Genomic DNA, 16,850 nt, shown 5'->3' with positions numbered 1-16,850 from the left:
TCCAAGAATTTACACAAGTCTAACTTTCATTCTTGATACCTCTTCTATTTGTGGCTTTATTCTGTAAATTGTAGCACTCATGAGGCTGTCATTCCAAAGTTGGCACGCTCATACACCACTCTTTCAACTGGAAATATACTTGTTTCTTTTCAGTGTCTCCATCTAGACAAAGGAAATTCCTGTTTACATGAGTAAAAACAAGGCAAGCCTGAACTGTTTTAACTCCTGAAGCAAGTGAGGGTAGCCAGTTTCCTTTATTTTGGGGGGGGGGGGGGAAAGGGCGCAGAAGAAAAAGTTTATTCTTTTTGGACCTGCTTCCACTGAATGCACAGTTTAAAAAAATACTTATATGGTAGGATAGAGAGGGCAGAGCAACAGTAACAAGATAGCTGGTCTGGGTTCAGAACTGCTTACATGCAAAAAGACCCAGTAAACCAAATTCAGTGATGAATCCTGGTCACATACCACCTGAGGCACATTGCTCATATGCTAAGAAGGAGGAGTGTATGGTGCATGGTAAGTCACGATTGCCAATCAACTCCCCACTGTGGTCAAGGGACACAGACACCTTTTCTCTTTACACCCAGGCACAATCTGATTGTGAACTCTGAATGTGGGAGGAGTTATATGGCTCTGAAATGGTATTCCTCTCTTTTCTCAGGAGCCTGGGGGTTGACATACTCCTAGTCCAACCAAACTGCCCCTCTGCCAGGGTGAAAGTAACTTAAAGGACTTGCCGGTACTCCGGAATCGGAAGGAGGGATGTGGCCTCCACCGAAAGAGGCGGAGCCTTTAAATCCTCAGGCCCGGGGCTAGGGCTGTGGTAGGAGCAGCTGGGAGCCCCAAGCCCTTTAAAACACCCCAAGCTCCCAGCTGCAGAGGTGGCTGGGAGCCCTGGGGTTCGGGGGCAATTTAAATGGGCGATTTAAAGGGCCTGGGGCTCTAGCTGCTGCTACCTCAGCAGAGCCCCGGGCCCTTTAAATTGCCGACGGAGCTCCAGGGCTCCTGCAGCCACTACCCTCCAGGCCCCTTTAAATCGTCTCCGGAGCCCTGCTGCTGGAGCCCTGGGGTAGCGGCGGCAGGGCTCCGGGGGCTATTTAAAGGGCCCAGGGTGGTAGAGGCAGCAGGAGCCCCGAACCCTTTCAATAGTCACCAGAGCCCTGCCACCACTATGCCAGAGCTCTGGGGGCTATTTAAAGGGCCTGGGCCCTTTAAATTATCCTCGGAGCCCTGGACTAGTGGCAGTGGGGCTCCAGCGGTGATTTAAAGGGCCCAGGGCATTAGCGGCAGCAGGAGCCCTGGGCCCTTTAAATCGACACCTGAGCCCCGCAGCCACTACCTCATGGCTCTGGCAGCAATTTAAAGGGCCCTGGGCTCCAGCCCTTTAAATTGCTGCCTCAGGAAGCCGGTCCACCCTGGTATGGCACACCAGCTCTTGCTGGCAGGGGTGGCAAGTTTGTAGAAATTTTGGTGGTGCCCAGAACCTGCCCCTGCCCAAACTCTGCCCCCCCAAACTCCACCCCCCCACCTGCCCAAGACTCTGGGAGGGAGTTTGGGTGGGGGAGGTGGTCTGGGGTGCAGGCCCTGGGCTGGAGGAGGGGTGCAGGCTCTGGGAGGGAGTTTGGGATGGGAGGGTATGTGGAGGGAGGGGGTGCAAGTTCTGGGAGGGAGTTTTGGGATAAGAGGGGGGGTGGAGGGAGGGAGAGCAGGGGTGAGGGCTGTGGGGGGAGGATCGGGGTGGATTTGGGATGTGGCTGGGAATGAGGGAGGGGACTCAGGGCTAAGGCAGAGAGTTGTGGTGCAGGGGGATGAGGGCTCTGGCTGGAGATGAGGATTTTGGGGTGTTGGAAAGGCTCAGGGCTAGGACAGAGGGTTGGAGTGCGGGGCGGATAAGGGCTCTGGCTGGAGGTGTGGGCTCTGGGGTGGGTCAGGGCTGGGGATGAGTTTGGGGTGCAGACAGGCTGCCTTGGGACTGGAGCCAGAGAGGAGGACTCCCTCCAGCCCTCTCCCTACTGGCAGCAGCAAGCTCTGGGGTAGGGACCCCCTTTTTCCCCCCAGCAGCACACTCACTCCCCCACTGTCATTGCACATGCTCCTAGGGCCCCTCTCAGGTCCAGGAATCCCCCTTGCCTCCCCTGTGGTGGGTGCCATGCCGGGCAGGGGGGCAGCTGCCATCACATGTGCACCTCCTCCCTGCTGCTGCCCCTCGCCCTGTGTGGGGCAAGAGCAGTGACTGTGGGCAGGGGGGCAGCAGTACTGGTGGAGGGTTCCACTGGAAAATGAAAGGGTCCAAGGGGGAAGGGTAGCCTGCCCTGGCAGTAGTGGAGTGGGGCACTAGGACCCTGTGGCAGCAGTTAATGCAGGCAGGCAGTATGGAACTGCAGGGGACAGGGAGAGACAAATGCTCTGCTCCGGGATCCAGGGAGGTGCATGGGGGCAGCAAAGGGGGGCCAGGGCACACTCAGGGGAGGTGGGGGGGCAGCAGGTAGGGCCAGGGGGGAGACCCGGCCCCAAACATTCCTGGAGCTGGGCTCCCAGACCCTCAATTTTGCTGGAGCCAGGAGGCGGAGTCTGAGAGGGAGGGAATGTTCCATTTTCTTTCCGGTAGCTATTGCACCTTTTCTTACCCGTCCCCGTACCGGCTTACTTTCACCTCTGCCGAGATGACGGAAGGAGTGAGTGAGAGTGAGAGTGTGTGTGTGTGCATGCGTAAGTAAGTAAGTAAAGGGTCCAATCCTGAAATCAAACAAACAAAAAACAAACCCAGAAACTAATGTGAGTTTTGCTGGCATAAAAACTTCAAGATTGAAGACATACTGGATTGTTCATAATAAAATGTTGTAGGGTTTATTATTGCACAAGCATGAACTTATCAGCAATAGTAAGCAGATTTAGGCATTGTTTAGGTAACTCTGAAGGCCCAAAACAAACAGAGGCAAATAGCTAATCCAATTTTTCTTCCTAAGGAATAATTCTACCAGCTAGATGGCAAGGCAGAGTCAGTTGGTTTTTCTCATTATCTTTCTGATGACTAACCCAGTTTGCAACCAAAGAACGCCAAAATGTTAACAGGCCATTTTCTCAAACAATCCTTCCAATTCACTTTAAATAGTGTGGGCTCCTAGTCAGCAAAGTAAGTTCATATGAGAGAGTCTTGTCCCCATACTATAATGGTCTTCAGCACATATTATTAGCCATTGTTTTATTTCAGAGTCACCCAGTGTTATCACCAACAATGCAACTATACAATGTTTCTCTTCCAGGAATTATTTATCATTGACCTTTATTTATCAATACAAAGGAAACTAGTTAAAAATAGTTATAGAAAAATAAGGAAAATTGTAATTGTGGCAAACCACTACTACTGCTGCTGTAAGAGTGAACATTAATAGTGTACACTTAACTTACCACCTTTCAGCAGATTCTAAAGTGCTGAGGTTAAGGTTAAGCACTGACAGGGAGGTTAAATGACTTCTCCAAGATAACAGATTAACTGTCAGTGTCAGGCATAGCCTCCTGCCCTGGCCATGACTAGACAATGCTGTTTCCCATATTTTCATATTAGCCAAACTTATTATATAGTTACCTAATTCCCTAACCTCCTTATCAAAAACAGAAATAAAATAATTGAGTGCAAATTGTATCTGAAGGGGTTTGGCTGAAGTCCCCCTTAGGGCCTTTACAGAATCCTGGTAAACAAGGATGAAAGGGTAAAGAGCTATTACTGATTTAAAAATCAGCAATATGAACATTTGCTGATGACAATTACTTAGATTGGGCCAAATGACTACTTTGGGCCACACTGTGGCCAGTGAAGCAAATACCAACCTGATTATGTTTAAAAAATAATCGGAACTATTCACATACATTATCATCAGTGTGGTCTGAGTTAGCTTAACTTCTCAAGAATAGATAGTTTCATCTCAGGGAAGTACACTCTGTGCATCAATAGTAGAAGATACAGAATATGGAAAATATACCTCCATTCGTCCCCATCTTGAAGGCAGTGTTAATTGTAATCACCTTGTCTCAGCTCTTCCTTGTCTCTGTTTCTGCTATCCAATTTGCTACATGCAGCTATGACAGATAGGGGTCTTTGATGAGAGTAAAAAATTGAATATTTATTGTGAAAAGAAAAGACGAGTAAGACAATATGATAAAGTAGTTCATATTTTCATAGGATGTATCACATATTACTAGAGAAAGATTGTCCAATGAACTTCATCTCCAGTTCACTATCAAATGGACAATCTCCCTTCCAAATTGGAAACACTTAACATCCCTATTAAACTACATAGATTGTTTACCTGGGAAGTATTTATTTTTAGCTGCCTTTTATGGGATGCAGCAGCTGAAAATAAGGAAGGCAACCAACATTATGTGACCAGACAGTTCTCCATGGACTTCAGTTTAGGAACCAACTGCTGTTAGAGAAGTACCTAAAACAAATGGGTAGGCCAAGACAGCACTATGAATTTTGAAGTAAACAGATCTACAGTGAATAAAGGAGTACTTTCTACACAGCATATCATTAGCCTATGGAATTGCATGTGCCACAAAGTATTACTGAGGAAAATAAATAAAAATATTAAAAAAGATAAGCTTCAAAAGATCCAAAAACAGGTATTTTGTAAGAACACTACATGTTCGCCAATGAGGATAAAATTACAAGGGAAGTCAATCCCCACACCTCATTTAAGACAGTTCCTATAATGAGTAGCAAGGTGGGGAGTGATCCTGCAACACACAGGTATGCTGAGAGAATGACAATAGATGAAACAAGAGCAGAAAGACATCTGATTTCAGAAATGCCAGCAAGTCAGTCCTTATAGTACACCCATTTCAAACCAGAGAGATTTATTTTAGATTTTGTTTTTAATTAGTGTCTACTGCAGCACACAGTGTCAACTTGTTCCATCGACAATGCCATAAACTGTTCTGTAATTTAAATAAACAGATAGCATTTTTAATGTTAGGCACTGCAATGAATTAAATAACACAGTCTATACTAGAGGTAAGGTCAGTATTCACTGGAGCCAAGATGCATCACTTGGTCCAACATAACATTAAGACACTAAAAACACCATAACAACAGGATTCAACTTAAGAAAAACAGGTTTTTTTTACCATTTCAATTTTAATACAATTAAAGAAAATGAGGTAAATGTTTATGAATGGCAATGTTTAATAAACAATCACATTTCATTTAAGCATTAAAATGCAGCAGTCTAGAAAAGCTGCCAGAAACAACGCTCAGCTTCAGAAAAGGTGATCATGAAATTACTTCCAATAAAATTCAAACCACACTCTCGTCTGTTGATTAGTTGAACACTTTAGACTGAAATGAACAAAAAATGAATTAGCAAATTAGCTAATTATTTAAAAAAAAAGAAACGTAGTGTCCTAACAAGAAGTTACTGAAAGGCTCACCTTGATGGTAATGGGCAAAAGTTCTCCAATTTCTACACAATATAACTTACTGCACCATATTGCTTCTAAAAACAAAATTAATTTCAGAATGATTTCTGTTTTATGCCTCCCATGGGCACATCAGTTTTCTTTTGTTTTTCATCCAATTTGCTTGACTTGAGATGCAGAGATTTACCTTCTCATTGCTAAATTGGATGGATCACATGCAACTACAGATATCACCACTTATAAGAACATTTTCCAAGGCCTCAAAGCATATTTATATCTGGGCAAAGGATAATTATTACAAAGAAAGTTACAGACCACAATGCAATATTCATTTTTAATTTCCACTCAGCTAACACGTTTTCAGCAAACCGAGTCAACATGCAAACTGGCTCAATGCCAGCTTTAGTCTGCTTTTAACAGAAGCAGACTCTTCACTTGCAGTGCATCCTCCCTCACTGGAGGATCCCAAAGAACTTTATAAAGGTGAGTAGACCTCATTCTACAGACAGTGAAACAGTGGCACAAAAATTTAGCTTATTCATCATGAGTCAGTTGACAGAGTTGGAAATAAAACCTGGGTATCTATTCGACCCCAATCCCATGTTCATACCATTTCATCTCTTGAAATAACTGAAAAGCATGATGATTACAATTCCAAAAATGCTCTAAAAATGTCTGAGTCATTTTCAACTTATTCTTAGACAGAAAAACTATCAATTAAAAATGCAGTACGAGTTTCACTCTTTGGAGACATGTTCTTATATGCAGTGTTGCAGCTGGTAACTAAAAAAATTGTTTATATCCCAACAAATACTACCAGTTTTCAAAAACAATGCAGTTTATTTAAACAGCACAAAAAGACGTAATTTCACTAAAATTTAGACATTTCTTAATTTAGTAACCTTCAGAATAAAATGTCACCTTTAAACTGTGCAACACAAAATAATGTAGCCAATAGTAACATACAGGTACACCATTTAATATTTATTATATGCATTTTATATACATTATTTTTCAACTGTTGTACTTTTGCTACGTGGTACAATCTTAAAAATTTGCTGATTCATAGTTTGTAAAACAGAAACCTTACAAAACTCATCAAAACCCGCAAACTGATCAGAAAAGTTTTGTGGAAGACTAGAAAAAATACTTTGTCTTAATCATGCATTACACAAACAAAATCTTTAGTTACACCATAAACTGAAGCACATTTGAAAAAAATAAAAGCAGGGAATAACTAGTCCAAACACAGCAGATTTATGAATCTTGATTCAACTACTTCTGTACTCTATTTGAAACGCAAATAAACATTTTTCACTCCAAAAGTTCTAAAACAAGATTGTTTTTTCTGGAATCAACTTCACTCCAGATACTTAACCAGAAAAAAAACCTTGGTTTGTAACTTTAAAAACTATGAAATGTCCCATTTTTAGTCTATTTTAGACTGTTCAAAGAGTGCCATAATAGATATACAGGGCCCTTTAATACACTACATAAAAGGATATAAAGACCAACAAAAAGTGAAATAAATAACAATAGGCCATTAGCAAGATGGGTAATCCTTGATAAATAAACTTGTAAATACAGTAAGATGTACAAAATATCACATAGTGATAGGATGCCAAGATTAATTTTTTTAAGAGTTCACTGGGAGGGTATTACAACCCCTCTGTGTTTCATTTAAACATACTTCTTTACAGTCCTTTATATTTATGAAGACAGTTATGCGATGATGATGAATTAGCATCCTTAATGAAAGGACTTAGCTGAGCTGTGTTAGGCAAAAGAAGGGAAGATTGTGGTTACACGGCAGCGGGTCAGTGAGATCTCTGTGTTTTAGGGTTCTATAATGCAGAAAAATCATCATCAATACAATCTTGAGCACTGTTGTGACAGGCTAAATATATAAAAAGACTTATAAAAACTAGAATTTTATTCAAACATTTTGTGCAACTAATGCTAAAATATTTTAAGTTAAATTTCCTTTTCTTTAAAGCAAAATAAAAGTTTAAAAGGGGATCTGTGGCATTCAACTGATAAACAGAAGATCACTAAGAGATGAAAAGAAAGCTACTCTTGGAGCTCACTTCCCCCCACAAGAGCACCACATTCCTAACCCTAAGGCAGCACACAGAGTCCAAAATAAAAGTCTTTTGTAAGATCAGACTCCATGTTTGCTTAAAGACACCTAAAGAACAGACATATGCTCAGTTCATATTCAGTCCAGGCTACAAATACTGGTTTTCTTCTTTTTTTTTTCCCCAAAAAAATACAGTAAATTACAGTTAAATTAGCAAGATGACATTATTCAAGATGCGGTGACTTTTCACCAACTTAAACCTGCCCCACATACAGCCTTCGCCCAGGCAGATCAGATGTAGTGTCCTATTGGTAGCCGTTTCATTGATGGCAGTGATGCATTCCCTCTTTTTTTGTCCAAGCAGACCTGCTATTATGGTGCAGGTTTGTTTTGTTGTGTCACACAAATACTTTGGCAAGGGCATCAGCTCCTGCACTGGCAATGTATGCTTTTGATGGATGAAAAGCTACGTCATAAATTGACTCATCCAACTTTTTCCTATGGGCTGTTATTTCTTGTACACAAGTCTTGCTGTCTAAATTCCATAATCTAATGGAACAGTCATGGCCTGTGTTAAAAAGAAAGATACAAAAAGTTAGGTTTTCATATCCTTTAAATTTTATTAAAGCAAAATTGTGGACAATACATACAATTAAAACTTACTTCCAGACATCAAATAGATTCCATTGGGATCTACTGCTAGACTTGTGACAGCATCCAAGTGAGCAACCATAGAATGGATCATTTTACCTAAAAGCAAAATAAAGCATCAATTCCCGGGAAGTGTCTTAATATTTTTTGACAGAATTATATTAAGGAATCAATTTAATATGAGGTAGCACACAACAATATAGATTTAAATTAAATGTTAGAATCATACTGGAATTGACATTCATTTATATAGCTTTAAACTCTATTAATTTTTAACTACATGAAAGATGCTTCATGGCCTATATAGAGCACGGTGGTGGTCTTAGGTGACTTTCAGGTAGGCATATTCACAGTACAGACACCATATGTTTAGCACCTTCGCTGGCAATCTTAACAAGACCACCAAAGACTAAGTGGCTATGGTGACAACTGTTACCCGTGTATTGCCCCAATGTCCACAAGTCATCACTGAGGCCCATTGAAGGGCAGGATGAGGAATATTGAGGAATTTCAGTTTCAATGTCATCACCATGACCTTTCATGACCACGACTTGTATATATGCATGTGCGCTAGAATTAAATAACTTTAGTTGTGACTGCAACTGCTGCAAAACAAATGCACAAGATGTAATTAGAGGTGGTTCAAATTTTTCACAAATGAGAACATTCTAGTAAAAACACAAGGAAAACAGAGGGGCATTATTCTAGGTTTCCAGCTTCCAATTGAAGGCAATCTCTGGGGAATCAGCTCTGGGAATTTCGAAGGCATAAGGGGCTGGTTTTCTTTTGGGAATGTTTTGATTTGGTTTATAATTTTTTTTTGGTGGTTATATATACATATGTTTGGGAAATGGGAATAAGAGGAAGGCAATGCACCACTCTTCTGTTTTTAAAATGATGGTAAAGATATCAAAGTTTGTTATAGCCATTTGGAATATGTTTATTTAAACCCAAATAAATACATCCTTACATATACATTAAGTATTGTAAATATGCAGTGTACGATGTGGAAGAGCAGACAGATGCTCTAAAAAACAGAAAGCTAGTACTCTAATAAACTCAGACTCATTAGACTAATGTCAGAAGAGACCATCATGATCATCTAGTAGTCTGACCTCCTGTACATCACAGGCCACAGAACTTCACCCACTCACTCCTACGATAGGCCTGTAACCTCTGGCTGAGTTACTGAAGTTCTCAAATCTTGATGAGAAGATTTTAAGTTAGAGTATCCACCATTTAGTCTAGTTCAAACAAGTAAGTGACCCATGCCCCAAACTGCACAGAAAGGCAAAAAAAACCCTCCACAGTCTCTACCAATCTGACCCAGGGAACAACTCCTTCCTGACCCCAAATATGGCGAACAGTTAGACACTGAGCATGTGGGGGAGACAGCGATTTTCAATCTTTTTGTTGTAGTATAGGAACAACTTGTGACATACCCTAGCACAGTTGCTGTGTCTACATTTTTCTATCCATTCTCTCATCTCATCCCCTTTTCTAGAGCTTACAGCTTGTAAAACAGATACGCCATTTTAAGTCTAAAATGGGCCTCTAGCAGCCCCAATCACAACTCCTTGGCCACAATAAATTACTTCTTGTTCCAACAGGTCTGTAGGTAATGACCTTGATCTTTAACAGGAGAGAAACAGAGGACATGTTGAATTTTTGGGGAGAGGCAGGGTACGGGAAAGAATAAGGCCAGGGGAATGAGGAAACACTCGATATGGTAGTACTTAGCAATGACGAAGAGGACCTATTATCCATGGTACTCAAAGCCTATCAGGGTCAAAGGGAAAATATTCTCTCACTACCTCAGATGTAGCTTCCTAACACAATCCTGGGCTCTCTACTGCATTTCAGCCATACTTGTAAAGAGTTTGGGTAGATCTAGGCTGATATCTACTGGTTTATGAAAGGAGAAGTTACTTTATTGACATTTGGATTTGTGATAATATTTAACAAGGGAAATTTTTGGCCAAAAAAGACTGGCTTTTAGAAGCAGCTGCCAAGATTCAGTGAAAGAAAATAGAGCACTAACTGGGAAGCTAGTACAGAAAGGGAATTCATCATATCCCCCCAGAACAAAGAAAAAACAGCCTTCCCCTGATGACTTAGTACAGGCAGTCACTGGATAAAATGATAGGTCCCACGTAAATAACTGAGAGAGCCTAACTGTTCTTTCACACAATTACAGAATTGCTGACAAGCCCATGGGAATCTTGGGTCATGTTGTTCAGGCCTATCTGCAAGGAGAGCTGCCTGGCTCTGTTGCAAGCTGAAGCAAGGTCAGAAGCCCCAAGAGAGAAATGTAAGGGGACTGACCAGGACACAGGAGTGGCTAATCTGGAAGCTAACTGGTTTATGTATGGAAAAAAAGACCCCAGGCTGCCCTCCACCCCCGAGCAGCCGTGGCGCTCTGGGCCATGCTCCGCCCCAGAGTCTTCCCCAACCTCCACCACCTGAGCAGCAGCAGTGCCCTGGGGCCCCTTAGAGCACCTATTATCTAGTCTGGGGTATTTATAGTATAAGTCATGGACAGGTCACGGGCCGTGAATTTTTTTATTTATTGCCCGAGACCTGTCCATGACTTTTATTAAAAATACCCATGACTAAATCTTAGCCTTATGGATGATTATCCAGATATTTTGAATTGAGAACTAATCCTTTAACAAGGCCTCAGATTTTCAGTCAGTTATGGATTTACAACAAGATATGACTAAAATGCAAAATGTGATATTTCACTTATATCGAAGTAAGTATAGGCAGGATTACCTGATTAAGGTTATGAAGATAATATTGGAAAAGTTATATATTTTCCTACTGTAAGGGGAATGTCTCTTTTATACTAACATGTAACAGTGGAACAACAAATTTATGCTATGATCTGCAACAAGTTGTGTGGCAGGACCCTCCCATATCCACCCAGATTTATTTTAAACATTACTCAGCTTAATGCACTAGGTTTTTAGTATCCTTACCCGTTTTATTGTCAAAAAACTTGATGTGTCTATCTTCATGAGCTGTAATTGTTACAGGAAGTGTAGGATGACTTACTACCCTGTTAATATGATTATTTGACTGCAATCCTGAAAAGATAGAAAGTTATAGGTAAAATATTTGATGGATAAATAGTAAAAATGCAGTCAGCAAGTAATAATATTGCCCAAGAAAACACCATATTTAAAAATAACCAGTGAATTAATAGCGTATTGGATGGAACTTCAAGTGTCAGGAAAATTGAGACATTTTAGAATAAAATATGTAATGAAAGAGAAATACATGTGACGTGCTCTGGCTTTACAGGGCAGGGACTAATCCACATGTACTCTAAAATCAGTGTGTTATGAAGATAAAAATTGTGTGATTGGGCTATATGTATGAAAGATACTTTAGAGAGAGGGTGAACAGATTAGGTTTGTATTTCATGGTAGTAGTAATGGGAGGCGGGGAGGGGTGTCACAAAAAAGATAAGCTATGACTCCTCACCTACTAACTAGATTCTCTTTTCCTATGCACTACACAAATGTCTTATTTCTACTTAAATTACTTAATGATACATACGTCTTTAAAATAGTCTCTCCTATATCTTGGTGTATCATTTGCCTTGTGAAAGGATACTTCGCTGAAGTTTTGGGTTTCCCTTTCGATGTTTAGCTATTTAAGTTTTTAATCCTTAACCAAAGAGATATGTTCCTCCCTTTATATGGGCGTCTATCTTAGTATCAAGGCCAATATAACATAGACTATGATTCTCTATAGTTTCTTTCATAATCTAGCTGTCTCAGGGTGCTTAATACTAGCCATTAAATACTATCGGGGTAAAGACTAGACAAACTGAGTTGTTACATATGAAGCAGTACGTTGCCCTCCTACAATACTAGATTTTCAACTTTATTTTACTGAGAAGGGATTTAAATGCCGGCACCTACAACAGGGCAACACTGATGTTATACTGCACTCTCAGCACTGGATCTGATCCTGGTGTTCAACCTCCCAGTCCAGAAGACAGAGAGAGTCAGCAATTAAGACATACTGATTCTACACTTTCTCTTTTGCGTTAGAACCATAATGCCTGCACTTAACATATTCATGCATATGCTTATGTAGTTAGAATTCTGTTCCTTCATATTTAATTCAGGGAAATGGTTCTTGAAAAACTAGCTAAATTTTTTGGTTTTTGGCAAGGTTCTGTCACTTTCAGCATCTCTGTAACCCTTTCTGAATTATCGTCATCCTTATCCTTCAGATCATTCCAGATTCTCTCAAACTTTTTTTTTTTTTAAAACACAAAGATGAAAACATTTCCCTTTGCCAAGGAAGTTACTTTTCCTCATTTACTCCCCTATTTCTATGATTTGACATCTCCACATGACAATCAAGGAATAAGAAAAAGTCAGAATAGAATTAAAATGTGAATTTGTGCAATACAGAAAAAGAGGAATAAAGCTCTTGTAGCTCACCATACACTGAAGCTTTTGAAAGAGCACACATCTAAGCTGCATGAGACACAAAATTAATTCATATTAACTTACCAGAGTCTATCTGTGATGAGAGTATTACCAGTGATTGGGATGTTTCTAAATCATAAATGACTGTGCTGCCAGTGCTAAAAGATGTGACCATATGAGCAGGATCACAACCTATAAAATCAACCGATGTAGGTATTCCGTGTTCTAAGGAGAAAAAAAAAAAAAAAAAAGATTAGATGGAGAAATAAAACCCTTAAGATATCTTATAGGCTTAAAAAGGTTTAAATGATCTTTCCTATTTTTCTTTCACAGTAATTACCAAAGAAACTCCTTTTAGAGTTTTTACAAAATGCTGTAAAAAGAAATAAAGCAGCTACCTTAATTATCAGCAATAATAATAATCAGCAATTTTAAAAAGTAAGATTGCCAAAACCAGCTAAGGTTTGTGCAGAACTCATTCCACTTAAAGAGCTAGCATCTGAAGAGGAAGGATGGATGGCTGTAGAAAGGAGTGAAGGCTTCACTTAAGAGGTTCATCACAGCTGCATTTCCTTGGAGCTCCAGAAGTTTTCCTTTAGTCCTAGAAATACTGCAAGTTGATACTTGGTTTGGGCAAACTGAGGAAACAAACTTATCTCCTTCCCATCACACACATTTTTAAACAAAAATGCCTTTTTTTAAAAAACGCAAACATCATACTCACCCTTTTCTCCATTGTAAGTGCAAATGCAGGGCAATTTTTCTGGTGGATTCCATAATCTAATAGTGCCATCTGCTGAGCAAGATAGTAAATGATTCTTTATACCACTATAAGCAAGACCCCAGACTGCATCTGTATGAGCAATTAATGTGCCAGCTAGAACGTTTGGCTCTGGAAAGGAAAAAAAATTCCAAAGTTAAAAGTTAAAGCTTTTTACTGAAGATGAGAAATACTAAAAAACTTTTTACCTAGGTACAAAATAATTCCTAAGGTAAACTCAAAAACCACAGTTGGTATTTTCCAACTTCATTAATTAATAGAATATAGATATCATAACCATGTAACAATCCTGTAGAAATCAGTAAGAGAAAATCTAACCAGTAACCAACAAAAAATCCCCCCCAAAATAAAAGGGAGATTATAGAATTCTGAACTAAACTGTAAAGAAAAACTAAAATTGGATCCAAAGCAGACACTTGTAATTTTACACATTGTGTGTGTTAATTTAGTTGTCAGTCAGTAGATGAGGTTGGAAACCTAATTTCAATCTCTATGTTCTATAAAATAAAATGGGCTACTACAATGAATATTTTAGATAAATCAATGTAAATGTTTTCACGCAGTAATATGCTTTACTGGAAGCAAATTAATAATCATCATTTTCATAACACCTATAATCATAGAATCATAGAATTCAAGATCAGAAGGGACCATTATGATCATCTAGTCTGACCTCCTGCAAGATGCAGGCCACATAAGCCAATCCACCCACTCCTTAAGCAAGCGACCCCTGCCCCATGCTTTGGAGGAAGGCGAAAAACCTCCAGGGCCACTGCCAATCTACCCTGGAGGAAAATTCCTTCCCCAAATATGGCGGTCAGCTGAACCCCGAGCATGCGGGCAAGACTCTCCAGCTATACCCTCTGGAAAAAGGCTAACAATATCCTATCATTGACCCATTGTACTAATTACCAGTGTGGCACTTAATTGACCTATTGACTAAGCCCGTTATCCTATCATACCATCTCCTCCATAAACTTATCCAGCTTATGATATGATATGATTCACCTTCTGAAATGCCAGAAGTCTAAATAATAAGAGGGGTGAACTAGAGTGCCTTGTGATAAAGGAGGATATTGATATAATAGGCACCACAGAAACCTGGTGGACTGAGAGCAATCAATGGGACACAATCATTCCGGGGTACAAAATATATCGGAAGGACAGAACAGGTCGTGCAGGGGGAGGAGTGGCACTATATGTGAAAGAAAGTGTAGATTCAAATGAAGTAAAAATCTTAAGCGAATCCACATGTTCCATAGAATCTCTATGGATAGTAATTCCATGCTCTAATAAAAATATAACATTAGGGTCTATTATCGACCACCTGACCAGGACAGTAATTGTGATGATGAAATGCTAAGGGAAATTAGAGAGGCTATCAAAATTAAGAACCCAATAATAGTGGGGGATTTCAATTATCCCCATATTGACTGGGAACATTTCACTTCAGGACGAAATGCAGAGATAAAATTTCTCGATACTTTAAATGACTTCTTCATGGAGCAGCTGGTACGGGAACCCACAAGGGGAGAGGCAACTCTAGATTTAATCCTGAGTGGAGCGCAGGAGCTGGTCCAAGAGGTAACTATAGCAGGACCGCTTGGAAATAGTGACCATAATACAATAGCATTCAACATCCCTGTGGTGGGAAGAACACCTCAACTACCCAACACTGTGGCATTTAATTTCAAAAGGGGGAACTATACAAAAATAAGGGGGTTAGTTAGACAAAAGTTAAAAGGTACAGTGACTAAAGTGAAATCCCTGCAAGTTGCATGGGCCCTTTTTAAAGACACCATAATAGAGGCCCAACTTCAATGTATACTCCAAATTAAGAAAAACAGTAAAAGAACTAAAAAAGAGCCACCGTGGCTTAACAACCATGTAAAAGAAGCAGTGAGAGATAAAAAGACTTCCTTTAAAAGGTGGAAGTAAAAACCTAGTGAGGCAAATAGAAAGGAGCACAAACACTGACAACTTAAGTGCAAGAGTGTAATAAGAAAAGCCAAAGAGGAGTTTGAAGAACGGCTAGACAAAAACTCTAAAGGTAATAACAAAATGTTTTTTAAGTACATCAGAAGCAGGAAGCCTGCTAAACAACCAGTGGGGCCCCTTGACGATCAAAATACAAAAGGAGCGCTTAAAGACGATAAAGTCATTGCGGAGAAACTAAATGGATTCTTTGCTTCAGTCTTCATGGCTGAGGATGTTAGGGAGATTCCCAAACTTGAGCTGGCTTTTGTAGGTGACAAATCTGAGGAACTGTCACAGATTGAAGTGTCACTAGAGGAGGTTTTGGAATTAATTGATAAACTCAACATTAACAAGTCGCCGGGACCAAATGGCATTCACCCAAGAGTTCTGAAATAACTCAAATGTGAAGTTGCGGAACTATTAACTAAGGTTTGTAACCTGTCCTTTAAATCGGCTTCGGTACCCAATGACTGGAAGTTAGCTAACGTAACGCCAATATTTAAAAAGGGCTCTAGGGGTGATCCCGGCAATTACAGACCGGTAAGTCTAACGTCGGTACCGGGCAAATTAGTTGAAACAATAGTTAAGAATAAAATTGTCAGACACATAGAAAAACAAACTGTTGAGCAATAGTCAACATGGTTTCTGTAAAGGGAAATCATGTCTTACTAATCTATTAGAGTTCTTTGAAGGGGTCAACAAACATGTGGACAAGGGGGATCCGGTGGACAGTGTACTTAGATTTCCAGAAAGCCTTTGACAAGGTCCCTCACCAAAGGCTCTTAGTAAATTAAGCTGTCATGGGATAAAAGGGAAAGTCCTTTCATGGATTGAGAACTGGTTAAAGGACAGGGAACAAAGGGTAGGAATTAATGGCAAATTCTCAGAATGGAGAGGGGTAATTAGTGGTGTTCCCCAAGGGTCAGTCCTAGGACCAATCCTATTCAATTTATTCATAAATGATCTGGAGAAAGGGGTAAACAGTGAGGTGGCAAAGTTTGCAGATGATACTAAACTACTCAAGATAGTTAAGACCAAAGCAGATTGTGAAGAACTTCAAAAAGATCTCACAAAACTAAGTGATTGGGCAACAAAATGGCAAATGAAATTTAATGTGGATAAATGTAAAGTAATGCACATTGGAAAAAATAACCCCAACTATACATACATGATGGGGGCTAATTTAGCTACAACTAGTCAGGAAAAAGATCTTGGAGTCATCGTGGATAGTTCTCTGAAGATGTCCACGCAGTGTGCAGAAGCGGTCAAAAAAGCAAACAGGATGTTAGGAATCATTAAAAAGGGGATAGAAAATAAGACTGAGAATATATTATTGCCCTTATATAAATCCATGGTACGCCCACATCTCGAATACTGTGTACAGATGTGGTCTCCTCACCTCAAAAAAGGTATTCTAGCACTACAAAAGGTTCAGAAAAGGGCAACTAAAATGATTGGGGTTTGGAGAGGGTCCCATACGAGGAAAGATTAA

At 40.1% G+C, this 16,850-nt stretch overlaps 1 protein-coding gene across 3 annotated transcripts in view; it reads right to left on the bottom strand.

Annotated features, from left to right (window-relative positions):
- Positions 1–5,383: 5,383 nt before the first annotated feature.
- STRN3 (striatin 3) overlaps positions 5,384–16,850 on the bottom strand; it is a 97,698-nt gene continuing 86,231 nt past the window's right edge. For all 3 annotated transcript variants that reach the window (XM_045013191.1, XM_045013192.1, XM_045013193.1), the window contains 5 exons: positions 13,325–13,492; positions 12,685–12,825; positions 11,131–11,238; positions 8,162–8,248; positions 5,384–8,066 (listed from right to left, as the gene is read on the bottom strand). In XM_045013191.1, coding sequence (XP_044869126.1) covers positions 7,897–8,066; positions 8,162–8,248; positions 11,131–11,238; positions 12,685–12,825; positions 13,325–13,492 — 674 coding nt within the window. In that variant the 3' untranslated portion in view covers positions 5,384–7,896. The remainder of the gene's footprint in view (positions 8,067–8,161; positions 8,249–11,130; positions 11,239–12,684; positions 12,826–13,324; positions 13,493–16,850) is intronic.

Source organism: Mauremys mutica, chromosome 4 (genome assembly GCF_020497125.1).
Source record: "Mauremys mutica isolate MM-2020 ecotype Southern chromosome 4, ASM2049712v1, whole genome shotgun sequence".
In the NCBI taxonomy this organism is placed as follows: domain Eukaryota; kingdom Metazoa; phylum Chordata; order Testudines; family Geoemydidae; genus Mauremys; species Mauremys mutica.
The sequence above is the reverse complement of the archived record's forward strand: the minus strand, read 5'-3'. Positions and strand labels throughout refer to the sequence as shown.